Source organism: Tympanuchus pallidicinctus, unplaced genomic scaffold, assembly GCF_026119805.1.
Source record: "Tympanuchus pallidicinctus isolate F22 unplaced genomic scaffold, pur_lepc_1.0 scaffold3, whole genome shotgun sequence".
Classification (NCBI taxonomy): Eukaryota; Metazoa; Chordata; class Aves; order Galliformes; family Phasianidae; genus Tympanuchus; species Tympanuchus pallidicinctus.
In genome coordinates, this window is record NW_026294747.1 from 91,392,220 (window position 1) to 91,412,806 (window position 20,587).

The 20,587-nt window shown below is 43.4% G+C and overlaps 1 protein-coding gene and 1 long non-coding RNA gene across 3 annotated transcripts in view; one reads left to right on the forward strand and one right to left on the reverse strand.

Annotated features, from left to right (window-relative positions):
- Positions 1-13,930, reverse strand: part of JAZF1 (JAZF zinc finger 1) — a 172,259-nt gene extending 158,329 nt beyond the window's left edge. The window contains exon 1 of one of the 2 annotated variants that reach the window (XM_052696808.1): positions 13,688-13,930. In XM_052696808.1, the coding sequence (XP_052552768.1) occupies positions 13,688-13,802 (115 nt within the window). In that variant the 5' untranslated portion in view covers positions 13,803-13,930. Of the gene's footprint in view, positions 1-11,821; positions 12,089-13,687 lie in introns of those variants that run through there. The other variant, XM_052696810.1, reaches the window with a different exon arrangement.
- Positions 13,931-14,150: 220 nt separating this feature from the next.
- Positions 14,151-20,587, forward strand: part of LOC128086153 (uncharacterized) — a 33,829-nt gene continuing 27,392 nt past the window's right edge. Inside the window, exon 1 of the long non-coding RNA XR_008209261.1 lies at positions 14,151-15,655. This is a non-coding gene — a long non-coding RNA (uncharacterized LOC128086153). The remainder of the gene's footprint in view (positions 15,656-20,587) is intronic.

Consider the following 20,587-nt stretch of genomic DNA (forward strand, 5'->3'; position numbering starts at 1 on the left):
AACATACATTAAAAAAAGAACCAATCAGAAAAACAAAGTAGCCATATACTCCACTAAGTAAAATCCATTTTGAATTCCACAATGAAAGGGAATCTAGACTTCAGTTTCCCACCCAAACTATTTATTTACATGCAGCATGTTCGCGCTCAGAGAAAGGAAAAGTAAAGATCCTTTTTGCATATGTCACTCATCTTTATTTATGCATAGGCTTAGTTATGAGCCTACATCACCTGATATAAATACTGGCATCTTCTCAGAGGAGAAGTCACCCACGTACAATCCAGAAGTATCAGAGGTCTCCTAAAGCCCTTGTTTTCACAGCCCTGCTGCCCACCACCAGCTGCTTCCACCTCCCTTGAATTCATTCTCTCAGTCACTAGGCAGAGACAAGAGGCCCTTGCAGTAACTTCTACATACAGAAAAGGCACATTACCAAGCATCAATGTTTATTACTGCCATCAACTTATCTGTAATTTTAACATTGCTATTAACCAATACCTTGCACTTAAGCAGGAAAACTACGTTCACTTGCTGTCTTTCATTACATGGTATTCCTTTCCCCCTTTCACCTAAATCAGTGTGGAAATTCATGCACCAGACCAACACCTGAAACAGCATTTTCACCTCCACAGGAATATGGTCTCATACTGGAAACCTCAGAATTCATATTTTCACCCATTTTATTACTACTTGAAAGATTCAGTAGAAAACAAAATAACAAAACCAAAACAAACATTTTAAACAAAGCGTAGATAGGATAAGATAGGAGAGCTTTAAGTTTAAAAAAGAAAAAAAAAAGTAACCCCACAGGAAGCAACACTTAACACCACCACACAGTTCCAGCATCTTCTTCCTATCTCTTTTACTGCATTATTCCCAAAGTAAAAGTTCAAGACCTGTTACACTACTTAAACCAGTCATGAAGAGGAGATTAGATGGCAAAGCTAATAATGAAAATCTTTCAGTACTCTAGATCTATTAACACTGCATCAGCAAATAACTTGGATGTTATTCCACCTGCTTTGCAAAGTGCCTTCCTATTTTCTTCAATCCTCAGACAAAATCCACAACAGCAAATTTGGTTCTCTGTTACTTTAACACTGTAACATGATGGAAAACACAACAACAACAGCACGGTAACAAAATCCCAGGCTGCAGCCCAGCGAGGGTCTGCTCAAATGCAACAGACACAGACAAAGAAAAGAATCTGCCTACCTTCAAAAGGCCTCATGTACACAGGGATCTTCAGATGAGATACCTCACCTACCAGCCCTTACACGAGGTCTGGAAAAGGGTGGATCCTGGCTCCAGCCCTTTCATCACTCAGGCACATTGCCATTGCTTGCACTTGAGCTCATTTGTGTTGGCCCTGCCTTACTACCAAGTGCTCAATCACCAGACTCAGCACTTCCGCTGCAGTTACACAGAGTTAGAAATACACAAATTCCACTCTACAGTGTATTTGATAAGTAGATTAATCTCTGTAGTCCATATATACAACAGCAGCGCTCTGGCCATCTCTCACAGGCAGTACTTCATCTGGGTAACTTCAGTTGGCTGAAGCAGTTTGAAATGAGAAGAAACATATAGGAGTAAATCTTTATTTCACATCAACTAACTCCAAAGCTGTACAAAGCACCCAATTCATCTATTTACATGCAGCATGTTCGCACTCAGATAAAGGAAAAGCAAAGATCCTTTTTGCATATGTCACTCATCTTTATTTATGCATAGGCTTAGTTATGAGCCTACATCACCTGATATAAATACTGGCATCTTCTCAGTGGAGAAGTCACCCACGTACAATCCAGAGAGAGCACTGGTGATTTTTAGAAGTCATCTTCAACATTCATTTCTATAGGAATGCTGGATGTATGCAGAAAAATTTCATTCCAAACACCATGGACTCAGAATCAGCTACACAGTGCAATGTGGGTAAGCCAAGTTTAGGAAACAGGGAGCACTGTTTTCCCTTTTCCTAAATCCACTTCAAGATGGTAACACTGACACCACAAACGCACATCAGTGAAAAAAAGATTGCGTATATTAAAAATGTTTGCTCCTCAACAGAAGGCCTCTACGAGCTACTCCCCCAAAAACAAAACCTGATGAAAGTCAGCTGGCCATACATAGGCACGTGCTCAGCACAAGACCCATGGAATGCAAAATGCATGGGAACATCTGCATTCTCAGCAAACGTCCACAATCGATCCTCAAATTCAAGCCCCTAACAAATAAAAAAATAGTCCGAGTTGCTATTCCATTTATCTAATGCCTCAAACTGGGGCTGCACTGTGGTTATCTGAGTGCTTGAATACAACCGATGAATATACACTGAGTAGCCAGTCTTATTACTACTGTGTCTTTGTGACAGGCGTTTCCCTGTTCTCCTCCAATCAAGATATCTACTAAGAAGTCTGTGCACAAGCCAGCAACTACGTTATTCAAGCCTTTCTGGTAAGGTCACGTCACTGTTACTGGATGTCTTTCATATTACAACACACCCTAAGCAACAAAACAGCTAAACAAGTTGCTGGTATATTACTATGTACACCAAACAGCTAGTAAATGGAATGATAAGGAAAACTTTTATAAGCGATGTGAAGCCCTCACATCTCTTTCACAGCACAGAAATAACCCTGTGCTCTCTCTGCAGTCTCCCCATTCACATCCATGGAGGACGGAGTGGCTTTTAACTAAATCTACCTCTCACTACTGCATCTTCTCTTTTCCCAGGTCACCTGATTGGAAGAGCTACCACGTTTGGTTTATTTGTCAGTTTAAATATTTTCTGCACGTTTACCATGTAAGAATCAATCAAGTTTGTTTAACTAAGCCATACACATCCATTTCAAAAAGCAGACCATCCTGAAAGCAGGCGCTGCAGAAGGTACTGCCATTTTCAAGAGAATGAATAAATAACTCAGTAGTCCCTAAGTACAAACCCCTCTAGAAATGTATTTACAGTGACTACACAAGAGCTAAAATACTCCTCTACCATCAAGAGGAATCATCAATTCTCCCTTTCCAAAATAAACACAGAGAGTTATCTACAGATATATGACAGTTCAAGCACTACGAAGTGCTATTGCAGTTGTGCAAAAGAAAACAGTCCAGGCTGCAGCCAAGTGAGGATCTGCTCAAATGCAGCAGCCATGGACAAAGAAACAAAGGAAAAAAAAAAAATCTTCTTATCTTCAGAAAGCCTCAGGTTCACAGGGATCTCCAGAGAGACACCCTTCCCTTCCCCTTGCCAACCCTAAATGAGGCCTGCAAAGGGGTGGATCCTAGCTCCACTCCTGGTCACTCAGGAGCATTACTTGCACCTGAGCTCCCCTAGGTTGGCCCTGCCTTCCCACCAGGTGCTCAATCACCGATTCAAACCGTGACTCAGCATTTCTACTACATCTTTCACAAACTGCTTTCATTCCTTGCTTCGACTTCAAATTTATCCTTCTTTATACCTTGTTATGCTCTGCTTCTTTGCTTTTTTCTAGCAAAGAGTGTGTGAAACATCAGGAAAGAGATGTTAGGCATCAGTAAAGAATCAAGCCAATACATGCAGACTGGTTTCCCTTTAACTTCAAAACTTGGGATTTCAGCATTAGTCCTTCAGCTTGAGAGATGAATATCACACACTTGGTGAAGACAGAAAAGGAACCTTCTGTGCTTAGAGGGTTCAAGTACACACATAGGATTCTTATCAGTACAAGTAAACTGTATCATACTATTATACTTGTGTAAGCATTCTGTTCCTAAGCTGTACTTGCACCAGAGTATAAAAAAATAAATAAATCAGAACAGTGAGCATTCACAAGAAAAGAAAGCTTTGAGATTTTACATGATGGAGTGGTTCTGTGGTTCCAGAACAGAGGAGCAGCAGCTGTGACAGAACAGCTCCCACTCCAATGGAGAAAAATAAACTACTCACCTGCAGAACAGCAGGAGAGCACAGACAGGCTGGAGATTTTCTGAAAAGCAGTATAGAAGGGCAAGCAACTTCTCATCTGCCTAAAAATCCTAAATCACGTACCTACCAATCCTAGCACAAAATACTTGCATACCTTTCTTGGTGGATTTTTATTACACACACGGCAAAACACTTTGTGTCACCAATAACCAAAATCTGTGGTCTGTGTTTATGTGTACTGGAACAACTGCTCCTCTTAAGCTGATCACTGCCTGAACAGATTTTCACTCGCAGACAGCAATACGTAGGTGTGGGATTCATCATCTTTTTCCTTCCACCTGTCAGAGCTTCACAGATGAAAAGAAAGGTGGCAGGGAAGGAGTGGAGTTGAATCTTCCTAGTTTAGGAAACAAGGTCAGGAAATTAACAGGAAAAAAAAAAAGTGTAAAGGTCTGCCTTTGTTCCATGTGACAACACACAGATGAGGTTTTTCAAATTTTATTTTAAATTTCATGCTACCCACCAGTATGCAGTTTTTTGGTTGATGCGACTTATCCCACACAGCTGTCTTCCCAAAATGCAGGTAAGGAAGGTTTTTTTTCTTCTTACCTCTGCAGATTACTATCCTCTGTCAATACTGCCAACAACAAACTAAACAGGTGGGCAGTTTCAACCAACTGTCTCCAGCTCTCACTTTTCATCAAAACATCTAGTTGGTCTTCAGTAAGAATTAATATTTTAAAATTACAACTGCAAAAAGATCAACATTATTATTATCCCTAATCATTGATGTAACAAGTCTAATAGAACAAAATGACTGCAGAATAAACATTGTGCCACCACAACACATAAGTTAGCAGCACTGCCTAAAGAACTCAGTTCCATGTCACAGTTCTAGCCACACACCACACAAAGATGCAAATAAATACTCACACGCCTCAAACATTAATGCACACCTGCTGCTACAGAACATGAATAAGCAAAATGAGTGTCTGAGCTCAGTTTCAGACCTAGCAATACAAAAACTGCTCTAGAGCTAAAATCCACCAGGTAAAGGTGGCTCAAAAGTAATCTCTTCTAAAGAGTTAATATTAAAATACAAGAATGCAATCAAAATTATCCACACAAGGTAAGAGCAACAAATACTTCTTCCCCATCCTGAGCATCCAGTTACCATCTCACAATGTAACAAGCTGTGCTTATGGGCTCTTAATACTTAACCCCAGCCCTGGAAGCTGGCTCAGTGAGCCATTACAAGTCCTTGGCATGTAACTATGCTCCAGATCACTATGTCCGATGCAGACTTTATTTCCCACCCTGAATCTGGTCTAAAAAGAGCCCTGGTAATTGCCTCAAGATAGCTGTCAGCAAAAATAGGTTGTTTGCTCTGTTCTGAAAACAAAATCTCACCAAAATTGCCAGTGAAAAAAGAGATCATTCTGGATAGCTGAAATGAGAAGATATTACATCCAGATAACTGGCTCTCTGGATAGCTGCCCTAGGACAGGGAACAATAGCTGGAATTATACTGTTTAGCATAAATGCCAAGATAAAAAGCATGAGGATTGACACAGGCACAGCATCTACATTTCTCACCTACAGTAGCATTTATGTGGCTCAGGATGACCCAGCCAAGTTAAGAAATGTTCTGATATGTAACGAAGCTGAAGTATTACTGATGCTAGCACTGTCTGGGAAAAGTTCTAAGCACACGCAGAAAGCCTCCCTAAGGTACAGAGAGGTCCACAGTACTCTGCATTGAAATGATTAATCTCTGGCTTGAGAACAGCAACAGCATACTCCTGAGTTACCTCCTGTGCTCTCACAGCTGTGTAGATGTTCTGCTGCCCTTCCACAAATCCATCTTATTAGTTAACTCACTAAACAAGTCAGGAAGTTCTTGTAACATGGCCTAAATGAATCTGTGGGGGAAAGGAGTTCTTCGGCAGTTTATATAGATCTCTACAGCGTTTAGTTATGCATCCCCCTCTGTTCTCATCTTAAAAAGTTCATATAATGAAGCCATAAAACTTGCTCCACAGACATCCCAGGAACTTAATGGGATAAACAGAAAAAAAACTCCCTTGCCCAAACTGAAATAGAGATGAGTGGTTTATTCATGTATTTATTGCAGAACTAGGACCTTAACAGCTCACAGAGAATCCAGGTGACCCAGTGCGACAACCAACGATGCCTGAGAGGTAGCAGACACTCCTCTACCAGTTACAGGAGCTGCAACACTGCTCCATCAGATTGTTACACAAAGACGTAAGCTTTTTGGTCTCCCCACAAGTCTGTCACTAAATTTACTAGAATCTAAGTCAGTACTTTTACCAAACACAAAAGGAAACATGAATAACGGGCAGATCCTCAATTATTTGCTAACTGGGAGTACACAAGCATCCGAAGTCTTCACGACCCCTGAAGTGAACTCCCATACCAACCACACGTGTGCAGATGAGAACACACAAAACGATACAAACACATAAAACTTCTTGCTGTTAGCAAGGAGGGAGTGATGACATAGGGTTTTGTTCATGGAATGCTACAGCCATCCAGCGCACCATGGGGCTAAGTTCACATTCACACACCCATGCTAGTTTCAGATAGCAGTGAAATTGGATCTCTGCTGTCCTAAATGCATCACCTCCAAATTCTGCAGCTTCACTTACAGTTCCTGCCTGGGTAACTCCTAGAAAGGAAGATGACTACAGTACACGATACTGAAGACATGATACTTTACAGCTACCTGCTTCCACAGCACACAGATATTCAGCAGTTCTATTTTCTGTCAGCCAATATTTACGATTTGTGATTTTTGTCATGAAATTCAAATTTTCATGAGAACAGAAACATTTGCAGACCTGTCAAGTTTGAAAAGTAGCCCTGGGGAAAAAGAAAGAAAAAAGTGAGGGGAACCTTAGAAGTGTCCAAATACTTCCTAAATTAACAAACAAACAAACAACAATAAACAAAACAACAAAAAAAAACATTCAGATGGAGCAGTTTTAGAAACAGCAATGTTTCAGAACGAAAGTGCTCATCTTTTCACAAAAATACCACAAATAAAACCTTTTTGATTCAAGCTTGGCTTCAGACCTCACTGTTTTTTCCCCCACTTTTCCCCCTAACTGATAAAATCTATTTAAACTCATGAATTCTATTTCCACTTCATCTTTTGAACCACAGAACGGAACATTAGTAAGATGCAACACCTGTATTTCAATCAATTTACTCGTTAATGTACTATGTTACCTTAAAAAGAACTCAACACTAATAATATACTCCAGTTTGAGTACACATCAGAGACACAAACAGCACTGCAGTCTCCTTGGTGAAGAAATCCATTCCTTTTCTTTATCACCACACATAGTTAAGAAGGAAAGTCCTAAGAACGTGAGCTAAAAAATGCAAAAACCATAATCAAAGAAAACCATCAAACCAGAATATTACTTCAGCCTCTCAAAACTAAAGGAACGTACAATAAATAAAGCACTTGGAATTGTCATGCTGTAGAATTAAAAACTGAATAACAGGACAGGTTGCTTAAGTTTAATTGTGAATTATTATTCACAGACCCTTAAAACCAATAATCTTTTTTGTTAATTGCAGCTAATTTAACAAATATATTGTTTAATTAACACTAAAAATCTTTGTCTCTGCTTTCTTAAAGTGTATATAGCTGCTATCTACTTAGATTTTTATCATTCAATTTTTGAATTACTGGTGTTTACTAAACACAAATAAAATTAGTTCTCAGTGAAACACAGCTTGTACAAGAAAAAAAAAAAAAAACAGAGAAAAAAAAAAACACATTCAGAAGAAATACAAGAAATACATTTAAAGCAGCTGGCCTCCAGTGCTTATTTGTTTTGCATGGAAGTATTCTGCAGCTTGACATAAAATATTTCTGATTACTTGCTTATGTTTGCACTGTATCATATAGGAGGAAGGAATGGTAGAAGAATTTGCCTCTGAATTAGACAGGCATGTTCCCTCATCTTTTGGCATCACTTCTTCATTTAAATATTTTATTACTCGCATCCTTGACTCTTCTCATGCTCCAGGAAAAGATGAAGTAGACAAAGAAAATAATTCATTAAGTATCTACCTGGTTACTTAACATTTCTCATAAGGACATAGAAGGACTGATTAGTCACAGAAACTTTCTCTCACACTCTGAAGAGCAGACACAGTAATCACTATACATTTTCTTCCAAAGACAAGCATGCTTTGCACCAGCAAAGCGTAACACAAGCATTGCAAGTTACCTGGTATTTCTTCAGCTTGTTTTATTAGCTGATTCATATTTAATCATATCTGTCATTGTACAAGATGAGCAGAATGAAAGCTGCCAGTACACAGCCCAGCAATAGACCTCACCCAAAGCCACTCAAGTAGGCAAAGAAAACACTCCCAATAGCTTTATACAAAGCCTTCAGCCTTAAAAAGGAAAAATGTGTTTGTAACACATTACCAGATATTTGTTTTCAGCCCTTTCTTCCAATAACATATACAACCGAAACTTTAGGGCACACGTTAGCCTCTCTATGTAACTGGTAACCTCAGAACAGGACTGTATTTTATGTCAAGAAGTATCAAAAATCATATTTTAGTTGAAGCTTAATGGCAATTCCATTTAGCTCCACGTGATCAATTTAATTTGGACTTAGTTACCAATACTGCGCTTAACATTTTATCACAATTTCAATTCAAACCCAAGCAGCAAAGGAAATCAGATCTAGAAATGGAAAAGAATTCCCAAATCTGTTATTCTCAAGATTACAAGCAGGGAAAAAACTGCTGATCAGAACCACTGGTCACAGAAGGCTTTACTTAAGATAGAAACAATTCCCTGAAATAAAACGCCTTTTCTCACCAGACCAACTTGCAAAGCAAATAGGCAACAGCCTGGGAACATGCGTCCCTCCACACTGCTGGGAAATGCATTTTCCATAAAGAACAAAAAATCATGGACAGATCTGGACAGAAGATTAAATTAAGGTAAACATGGCTACAATTAGGTTTCTCTAGTTGCTTTCTATGAACAATAATTGGTACTACTGCTGAGGTAAGTGAGCAATTGTTCGCTTATTTTGCAAGGCCATATAATTACACATTAGGTAGCACGATGGAGAGTACAAGGTGTCTGTCCCTCAGCTTCCAAGTACTGGACAAGGCACCCCACGTACTACTCTACCTGATTTCCTCAGAAGGACTGCTGCTCAGCCACAAACACTCCCTCATGCCCCGAAGAGCACACATGACAGCAGCCACTTGGTATTTTCTCCCAAAGACTATCCCATACAGTTGGTGTATCACTCACTGCGTAAAAAGCCCCAGGATAAGATCTACCGCTTCTTCAAAACAGCAACTCCCAACTTCAAATGTTAATTTACACATTAGGCAAAATGCTAAAAAGGAGTTGTGTGAAATAACCACCCAAATCACGTTCATGCACTTCTGAAGAGTTGTTGCAGGATTCATCCTACTGCTGGGAACTGGTCAACTTTGACGAGAAGCACCACTGCTCTCAGCTTTGACAGCAGAAGCTTGTATATTTATACCTCAATAGAAGCTATTCAACAGAACTTCTTATGAAGTTATGATGACATGTACCTACAGTGAATCATGTCAGTTTGTGTGACTATCTGTGCAGATGGGTGGATTCTTCCTTCCATCAAGATCTACTGACCATTTCAGTGCAACACAATTAACAGTCTTCAACTCCATTAACCACAGAATGGCTTAGGGTGGAACCTTCAAGACCACCTAATTCCAACCCCCTGCCATGGACAGGGCTGGCACCCTTCAGATCAGGATGCCCAGGGCCCCATCCAACCTGGCCTTGAGCACCTCTGAGATGGACATGCACTGCTTCTCTGGGCAGGCTATTCCAGTGACCACTGTATGTTCAGACACTCATTTCATTCACATTCATTCCCTCAGCGCTTCTCAGGAGAAGAAATGCTGTCCAGAGCCATACAGATGCACAGTTGAGCATATAGCACGCTAGTCCTTAACGTGGAACAAGTGAACACATACCAGCTCATACAAACAACAACCTCACCTCCACATATGATTAAAAATACCTACCTATAAATCCAAACTACTTTTTTCTTTTTAATTACATTGTCAAAATCTGATAAAGTGATTCAGCTCACTTTAGTGATGAGTTTAGTCAGAATAAACTTTAAATGAAGAACTAGCTTCCAGGATCTAGCGGGTGGCATCCCTGCTCATGGCAGCAGGGTTGGAACCCATGACCTTTAAGGTCCTTTTCAATCCAAGCCATTCTGTGATTGCACAATCGTTTGTATGTATGCATACATGATCTAAAGGATGCAGCTCAGCTACAGGCAGACTGATGAAAAATCAAATCACAGATGAAATAAAACCAAAAACGAAAGCATTTTGTTCCCATCCTAGCAACATCAGAGAAGTAAACCAGCAACCTGCAAGAGGACAGAGCAATGAAAAACCAAGAGTCAGGGTGACTGCCTATTAAGGCAGACAAACAGGCCCCTTCTTGGCACACTTGCTGAGGAGGTAGCAGCACTTCAGACTGCATGGACAGTACGCTGGTAGAAAAAGCTCCCAGAGAAGCATCATAAAAATTAGTAATCAATGGTTTTGAATCAATGTCCACTTCTAGCTGTGAGCCGTATAAAATGCAAATAGAGCACTTTTATAGTCAGTGCTGCTGCAGAGTTACAGGAGTTCCTTTTGCAGACATTCTCACTGCAGAGGACACTGTTAGGGCCTCCGGGAAGTCCCAAGAGCTATGCTCCCAAATTAGCTTAACTATTTTCAGTGCAACAGAATACATAAATGTAATAATTAAATGAAAAAAATAGAGACCAAAGCCAATATACTAATGGGTCGTCAGCACCATCTCAAATTTGAATGTTTCATCCAACATGCCCAATTCCCCCAGTCTACCAGCATAAATCTTTTTTTTCAATGCAGTGGTCATTTGTAAGGTGTTCCATAAGATGTTAGTAAGAGAAGAGTAAAACAAACACACACACACACACAAAGCCCCATAACTGCACAATGAACTACTTCATTATCATATCATTATTCATGAATGCTATGTTACAAGTAAGGAAAGGAAGAGCAGAAACTAAATACATTCTGACCTTGGAATGCCATGAGCCTTTACAGTAAGTTGAGCTTTATTGGCAAGGCTGATGGAAAAGATCCCTGGGTAAGTACTTGTTCCCATCTTTTCAGAGACAACATAGCTCAAAAAATGACCAACTTCTCACCAGCACTCCACTGACAGAGCTCCCATTCCACTGCATCCATTGCAGCAACTGAGACTACATGCAGAGACCACCAGGAGTCCACACTATCACACTATGGATGGTGTCCCACAGAGCTGTTCAAAGCATCAGGCTTGTTATCTGCAGTGTGACACCATTTGCCTTGCAAGCTCTCACTTCAGTTTAAAGTTACAATGGAAAATAATTGAGTTTCCTTTATTCTCGCAGCACACCTGGAACATCCCAAGCAACCTATGTTTTACATGGTATGTTACACGGTATGTATGCCAGAAGCTGCAGTTAACTATTAACACGGCAAATTTTGGTGCACATGTCTTACCCTGCGTGACAGAAAACACTGGACTCCGTCTGCACCAGACTTACAGAGAAAGGAGGTGCAACACAACCTCCTATTTGGAGGTTTGTTTCTTCACTCCAAGAAAAAACATTAATCACATTCTGGAAGAATCTGCACCTGGTGAGTTTGGGGCTCTGATCCTTCAGGCTGCTCCAGGAGCCCACCACATGCACCAACTTGTGCAGCTGAGGCCTGGAAGTGAGAACTGAGATTCACTTTGGCATAATAGGTGCAACTCCCTACTAATTTGTCAAGCATTTGATGAAGTTGAGCAACACAACCTACCTGCATCATCTATGCTTGAGCAGGTTGCCTTTACCTTATTGCCACGTGGAGAGGAAATGTTAAAGCACATTTGTGCTATTTTCCACTGCTTTGCACCCCATCAGTTGCACACATGACATCACATGGGCAAAGCTTCAGCTCTGTGTAGTCCAAGCAGTGGCAAACATGTTAAATGCAGGTGTACACACTGGAAGTGTACTGCTTTCTTGAGACAGGAAAATAGGCAGCCAACATCACATACACGACGATTAAGGAACTGCAACATTTCAGCATGAAGTTATCCTCTGTGCAGAGGAGCCAGAGAGCTGCTGACCCCAGATTACAGGCCACGTGAGCTGGTCTCTATCTGTCCTGACACCCCACAGGCTGTAGCACCTCTGGGCTGATAACCACTGGAGGGATGCAAGATGACTTGCCAGCTTTCAGTTTGGTCACTGTTTCTCCTGAGCTTTTCTGTTGCAATGCACACTGCAGGAAAAGCTCGGCAACTGAGATTCAGCAGAAAACCCCCAAAGCCAGAGCAGTATCACAACTCGCAGCACGCCGAGTCATAAATTACAGAGCGTTGCGGTGTGTGGTTTTGTTACCTCATGCTCAACACGATGGTAATTACGAGCCGCACACCTCCCATCTCCCTGACCCACAGCACTGCATGAAGGTAATGCTACACTTGCGATTTAAGCTTCTCTAATTTTTCAGTCGTTCAGGCCTGCTTATTGAAATTAGTCTGAAGCGTGCACCATCAGCTCCATCATTTTGTAGCAGCACGTTATTTTGTTACGCTGCCACTGCATCACAGCAGCCTGCAGCCCACTGGTGCTTAAAACTTCTGTATTTTCTGCCCCGATTTTAGAAGCAGCAGCCCCGTTTGGAGCAGCTCGAACACTGCAGCTTCTCTATAAACGAAGAAACGTGAGAAAGCCCGGGAAGTCGCCTGAAACTCCAGGCAACACCTGCCGGGGCCGAGCAGCCGGCAACCGACCGGAGCGGCGGGGAGACACTCCACCAGCGCCCGGCCCGGCGCCGCGCTCCACGCGGGCACGCCTGGGGCCTAGCGGCGGCCCGCAGAAAGTTGGCGTGAACGGCCGTCGCGCAGCGCCGCGCCGCGCCGCCCCCTCCCCTCAGCACCGCCCGCACAGCCGAGGGGCGGCCCGGCGGCCCCTGCGCACGCTCCTTCCCTCCCTCCCCGCCGCCCGCCCACGAGGCACCCTCCTCGCCGGGAAGGCACTGACGAGTCATCGCCCCGCCGCCCGCAGGCCCCGCCGGCTCGGCGGGACGGGGAGGGAGCCGCGGGGAGAGAGCGGGTCGAGCCTACAGGTGACGGCTCGGGCTCCACCGAGCGGACGGCGCGAAGCCGCGGCTCGGCCCCGGGAGTTCCGCCGTTCCACGCCCCCCGCCCGCAGCCGTCCCCCCCGGCGCCTCCCGCGCGGTCGAGCTGCGGCGGGCGAGCCGTGCTCCGCCACACCTAGCAACAGCGCTGACAGGACGCAGCGCGACGGCGGGAGGAGGAGGAAGCGGAATGGCTGCCGCCGCGGCGGCTCCCTCCCTCCCCGGAGCCCTGACAGCCGGAGCCGGGGCGGAAGCAGCAGGCGGCGCGCTGCGCCCGTCCTCCTCCTCCTTCCCCTCCTCCGGGTCTCCGCGCTCCCCGCTGCCGACGCCAACTAACTCCCTTCGCTGCGCCCAGCGGGCTGCACGCGCCCACACCCACCGCGCGGCCGCCTCCCGCGGCCGCCCTCCACGTCGCCCCGCGGGACCGCTCCGCGCCCGCCCGCTCCCAGCGGCGGTGGCGGCCGCCGCCCCCCGGCTCCCGCCGCACCTTGTGCCGCCGCACACGCGGCCGTGCCCTGCCCTGCCCCGGGCGCTCACCGATGTGGTTGTCCTCGATGTGCTCGATGAGCTCCGCCAGGGTCGGGAAGTGCAGCCCGCAGCCCCCGAACCTGCAGGCGTTGGAGAAGAAGGAGGCGGCGGCGATGCCTGTCATGGTGTTACATCGAGATCCCCCCGCCGTGCCGTGCCTGCTCTGCCAGGGCCGGCGGCGGCGGGGCGGGGAGAGGCGGGGGCAGGGGGGGAACGGGACGGAGCGAGAGATGGGGAGAGAGCGAGGTGGGGGTGGGGAGAGGAGAAGGAGGTGGCGGCGGCGGCGTCGGGAGCGGCGGAGGGGAGGGCCGGGCTGGGTGGGGGGAGATGAGGCAGCCGCAGCTGGGAGGAGGGACCAGCGCCGCTCCGTAACAGCTGTGCAGGGCACCGCGCTCCGCGCCCGCCGCTGGGCCGGGGGTGGGGGGGGGGGGTTACGGGCGCCGCCGCCGCCGCTGCCGGGGACACCCGCCCGGGCTCAACGCGGGGGCGGCGGAAGCGACGGCACGGAGCCGAGGGCGCGCTCGGCCGCCAACTTTCCCCCCTCGGGGGGCGCCGAGGTGAGGGAACGGGCTGCAGCGGGGCGCTCCGCACACAGCCGCCGCCTCAGCCGCATCGGAAAGCGCAAGGAGCCTTCGGCCGGGTCACGCAGCCGGGTGGCTGAGGGGAGGCGAGGCCGCGGGAACCGGCGCTCACCTGCGCGGGGCCTGGGGCACCTGCCAGGCCTCGGCGGGCAGCGAGGTGCCCGGGGGCAGCGCTGGAACGTCACGGCGCGGCACGGCCCGCGGGCTCGGAGAGTGCAGGGGGACCGCACCGCGCTCCTGAAACCTATTTTGACTTTGTCTCCGGAAAGCTGTTCAGCGGAGAGGCTGGCTGATTAATTGATTTTAATGAAGGTCTCCCTAGGCTCAAATTCACAGACAGCTTTATTTAAAATTAAAAGGAAAAAAAAAAAAAAAAAGTGAGTGTGCTTGTCAGGAAAGCTTTTTTTTTTTCTTTTTTTTTTTTGCCCCACTCCAGTTCTGTTATCATCTTTATCTATATTTATACAGCCCTACAATGTTATTAATTACTTGGAGCAAAAGTGTGACTAAAAAAAAAAGCTTCAAAATCTGCATAGAGCTCTGTTGATTGTATAGACATAAATAATTGCACTGATCCTGCTGACAGTTAACGACCTCAGACTGTTCTCAGCACTGTAAAATTAGGCGTATGTATAAGAAGAAATAGAACCCACATTTGTTTTGTTAACTGTATTGCAGGTGGGGATGTTCCTGACGCTGCAGTAGCTGAAGAGTAGCCGAGCCTGAAAATGCAGTAGTATGGTCAGTGGATGGAAAATAAGCATTTGCCCACTTCCAAACAACACAAAAGTGTGAATAATCATCCCGGTTTAACTTAACAGTGTCCTATGTATCACAGAGCCTGTCAGTGGTGGTGACAAAATAAGCTTTGTCCTTTAAGTTGGGTTAGTCGTTTTCTTTTACGTTCATTTTTTTTCACATACTTTTACATACATTTTGTGATATTTCCTCTCTTCTAAATGTATTTTTCTTAATGTTTTCTCTTAGTACAAATGCAACCACTATTGAAAAACCACCACATTGAAAACCACTTCTACTTCAGTCATAGAGTTTGCAAGCAAAGTTTGCAGATAGACTTTGAACCACAGAACTGCTAACAATATGGAACCACTTTTAGGGGGTGAGGGTGGAAATAGGTGGCAGATACACAGTGGTCCTCAGAACGTTGTCAGGGTTGAGGGCTGCAGCGAAAATGCTAGCTGACAGCTTGAACCAGTGATTGAGCACCTGGTAGGAAGGCAGGGCCAATCCAGGAGAGCTCAGGTGCAAGCAATGCATTTGACTGACTGGAAAGGCTAGAGTCAGGATCCACCCCTTCCCAGACCTCATTTAAGGGTTGGCAGGGAAGGGAAGGGTATCTCTCTGGAGATCCCTGTGTACCTGAGGCTTTTTGAAGGTATGTAGTTTTTTCCCTTTATTTCTGTGTTTGCTGCTGTTGTAGCTGAGTGTCGTAGCAATCTGGGATCTTGCTGCTGTTATCACGGTGCTTTCCATTGTGTTATGAGGGCAAACTATGGCCTAGAGCATTGGGGAATGGGTGCTGTTAGGCATTTTGTGAATGTGTGTTTTTGTTAGTTTTTTTTTGGGGGGGGAGTGGGGTAGGGAGGGAATAACACGGAAGTGTTTGATGTCAGACACCTCACTTGATCCACCTGGTTTGAGAATAAGTACTTTGTAAGTAAATATCTTTTAATTTTCTACTATCTGTTATCAGAGAAACTTTGTTACTTAGAGTTAACTTGGCAAAGGAATTGTTCTTGGGTAAGACTGTAGTCCTGCAACTTTACACCGTGTGAGATGTCATTGGGAATAATGCTGTGAAATTGAGTATGTGCCCATGTGATCAAGGCATAAAGCAATAATTAGTGTATGGGAAGGAAGAATTAATGTGGTAAGGAGTATCTTCCACAATAAACTGCTGTACTAGAAGCTGCCTGGTTTAGTTAAACAAGTAGGCCTTTTTAAACCTGCAGTGTTTTTGGTAAGCATGGATTCTTTACGTTGTTAATAAGGTCAGGACTGCAGATTTTGTACTTGTTTGCCCATTAAGAGGCACCATCTCAGCATAAACTAGCCAGTGTAAATCAAAGAATATTCCTAAATCAGGGAATCAAGATTAACTTGAATGTGTATTAAATGTGAGAATTTCATGGGGCTGGAATACTATGTTCAACAGGTATGTGAATAAAGTCTATTATGAACCAATAGCATGGTGGATGTTAGGTTGGTGTCAGTAACTTTTAATGCTTGTTAACAGAACGCTTGCTGCCTACAAAGAAGTCAGAGTAGGCTTGTAGCAACCAAGTAATCAGAATGGTTTGGGTTGGAAGAAACCTTTAAGATCACCTAGTTCCAACCCCCTGCTATAGGCAGGGATAGTAAACATCCAAGGTTAGCCACCTGTTTATAATAGACATCACAATTGCTTTCTGATGTGTTAACTCGGTTAGCTGTAGGTCTGTTTTCATTTCTTGCTTGTTAAATTCTCTGGATTTTTTGAAACCTTTTGAGCTAGGGAGAGTACTTAGTTCTTGCAGCAGTTAAGCTGGTGAGTTGGGAGCTGCTCAGTATCCCACAGAGTAAGGATTCAAGTAGGTATATTTTTCCTGCTACTTCCTCCTACTCTATAGGGCCAGACTTTGTAGATATTCAGCTATAGTGCTTTGCTAGAAAGTTAATAGTTAAACCACTTCATTTTTTTCTCCTATGATTTAAGCATTTGGGACAAGAGAGTTGTGAGAGGAAAAAGAGAAATGGTTTCAGACTAAAAAAGAGGAGACTTAGATTGGATGTAAGGAAGAAGCTTTTTATAGTGAGGGTGGTGAGGCACCAGAGTTAGTTGACTGGAGAGGTGGTGTACACCCCATCCCTGGAGACATTCAAGGTCAGGCTGGACAGGGCTCTGAGCAACCTCATCTGGTTGTGGGTGCCCCTGTTCACTGCTGGGGAGTTGCAATAGGTGACTTTTAGTCCCTAGATGAAGTCCCTTACATCTCAAACAATTCTGTCATCTGGGAGGTTGAATCATTTTTAACAGACTAGATCACTTACCAAATCCAGTCTAACTTAAGGTCCTTTGTTATGAATAATCATTTTCTTATTCAAGCTCTACTGGGATAGAAACAACAGTATTCACGGAACAAACTAAAGGAACGTGGAACTTAGTCCCTTGTTGTTCTGTTCTGTGGGAGAAATAAATGCAAATTGGACCCAAATGATTTGTCAAGCTACAGCTAATTGCTGGGTAAATCTATTTCAGGGGTGATAATAGCTATCTGAAAGGATACTTTAAATAAATGGAGCTGAAAAAAAAAGCTTAAGTGGCTGATAGGCCCTGCTTTATTTATTTTTGAAGCTAATTTGAAGGCCACTAAGACCCTTGGTTCAGCAGTTACTTCTGCTTAGGCAGAATCTTGCACACAGCTGAGAGCAGAGTGCAGGTGAGGAAAGACTGTGCTGCTATTCAGGCCTTATGAGGCTGAGTGGATTGCTAGATCATCTGATTACCTGCTGGTAAATGCATACCCCAGGTCTGCATCTGTTCTTCACTAATGTCACACCTTTAAGTGTGCTTCATGTAAAGTCAATTGTGATAAAGAAACATGCTTGGGTGATTTTAGTTGTTATCTTCCATAAGATTATGGTTTGTAGTCTGTATTTGGTGTTCCTTTTCTCCCTAGGTGTACTATCTCTTACAGTATCACAGAATGGCCAGGGTTGGAAGAGACCTCAAGGATCATGAATCTCCAACCCACCGTGCCACAGGCAGGGCCACCAACCTCCTCAATTAATATTAGACCAGGCTGCCCAGGGCCCCATCCACTCTGGCCTTGAGTACCTCTAGGGACGGGGCATCCAAAAGTTAGTGTTCTTACTGCTGGTCTTTCTGATAATGAATTTTTACTAATGTAAAAATGTTATTAAATTGTGGTAATAACTGCTGGAGTGTAACTGCTGGGCCTTATCTGAGGGTAGGTTGCTGCCATCTGTTCACAATGTTCTGAATCCTGGATTGTTCTGTCCTAGTGCTCTCTGGACAGCTAGAGGTGGGAACTGGAGGCTCTTGGTAGCTTTGTCTGTGGCATCCTGAGGGTGATAAAGCTTCTGTTAAAGATATTTCACTCCCAACTAAATAATAAGAAAATCATAATACTTAGTTCAGAGTTTTATTTACAGTATTATTTATTTAAAGTACTTGGTTTTAGCTGCATTTCTAATAGTGAGGCATTACTGAGAACATTGTTATGACTTGCACAAGAATGATGTGAAACTTCTTAAAATTATAGTCTTAATGTGGCCCTGATTGTTACAGTCTTTAAGTCATACTTGAAACATTTACTTAGGGTTTTTTTTCTAAAGAAAAATAGTTCAAGGATAACTGGATATAACAAAGAAATGTTGCCAGCACTCTTCCCTAAAGCATCACTCATTAATTTCTCAATGTGAGTTTTTTACCATTTTATTTCTCTCTACCTGTGCATGTTGGCAATGTGAGATGCATCTCACAAGTTGGGAAGAATTCATAACAGAGGCATCACTGCTGCAAAATCATTATACAAGTAAAACATTTATGCATTTTGTGTCACGAGAATCCTATTTTTAATTTATACTGCTGAATTAGTTTTCTCTTGGCAGTGCGCTGTGTAGCTTCAGGGTGCAATGGAAAAATAAAATGTGAAGCTGGGAAAGGGCTGTATTCCCCACTAGTTCCAGATGCCCCAAAACAATAGATAGAAATCCTGCTTAGTTGAACTTGAGAGGCTTCCACAATTTCAGAAGGACAAATCTTCAGATAAACAGGAGATCAAAGCTGCCTTTCTACTTTCAGTTACCAGCATCCTAGGAAAAAAGGAATCCTCTTGTTTTGACTAATTCAGGAAATCTGCAGCTTCTATGATGTTATACCATAAACTACAGTTACAGTGTTAGCTTGCCTTGGAATTGTGAAAAACAAGCTGTTTCAGTGGTCTTTTTTTGTTTTAGAAAAAAAACAAAAAACAAAAAACCTTGCAATTAGATGGGTATTGAATAACCTACTCTATTTTGCTACAACCCAGAGGAGGAGCACACTTCTAAAACTTTTTCTTTCAGAACATCAGAGACAGTGAACACGCACATTAAAAAGAGAAAAACAAAACAAACAGTTAAAGAAATAGCAATTTTGCAAGTCTATCTCAATGAAAGCTTACCTTGTCATTTAATTAAATCTAATATTATGTAGAGAAACTTCCTGTTAAATAGTTTTCACAGTGTCTCAAAAGCACATTCTGAATTTCTTACCTGTTCCAGTTCCTAAACTGAGGACCCAACTCATAGCTGACTTTATGACATCTACTGACGTTAACTTATGAAGTCAGTCAGAAAAAACTTTCATCCCAAAATGCATCAAAATTATAGTATAATTTTCACCAAAGTAGTTGTAAGTTAGAATAAGCTTTTCCTTGTTTTCTTTTCTTGGGAGTGAAAGTGTCATCACAACTGACAACATCAAACTCCCCTACCCTCTGACCCTGAAGATCATTTATGATGCTGTAGTTACAGGATGATTTAAAGCATTCCTAAAGCTGTTCTGTCAGCATCAGTGATCTGCAAAGACATGAGGCATAGTAGGAGCTTAGTGCCATCTCCCATTTTTCCTTCCTGTTCCTCTGCCCCAGATCAAAATTTAGCTAATAAACCCCAGATCCTTCATTTCTGGATCTCCTCACAGAAAGTTGTGTATTTTAGAGCCTGCAAGTTCAGCACAGACTCCCTTCTGTTTAGCCTGAGAATTTCCCATTTAAAAAATTCTTCATTGAGCCAAGAATACCAGCAATACAGAAAATTCTGCACCAAGGCATAGATTCCAACAAAAAATCCTCAGAAGTACAGAGGGTCAGAGAATCCTCTGTGTTTGAGCGGGAGTGCAAGCAATTGCATAGGGAATTTCTCCTTTTCTTAAAAGGCTTGTTTTTCTGACATCCTCAAATTAGGTTAGGGAGAAGAAAGCTTTGATGTGAATTCAACTTGTAACACTAGGGATGGCCTGCTGTCTCTAAGAGTAGAAAGACAGATAACTTTGTTAACAGGAGGTTTCACGCTCATTGAGTATAGAGCCTGATGGCACTGGAAAATTGATACACAGGACATTGTTCAGAAAAGATCAATTTTCAAATGAAAGAAAACTCTACCTTAGTAAACATCCCAAAAAAAAATCTCCTGTGACAAACACTGTCAGAAGCTCAGCTTCAAGAATGTTGTGAATTGGGATATTGCAAGTATTACAAATCATAATTACCACTATCACTGTCAAATAAGCATGTATTTCTTGTGGCAGCTTAAATCAGCA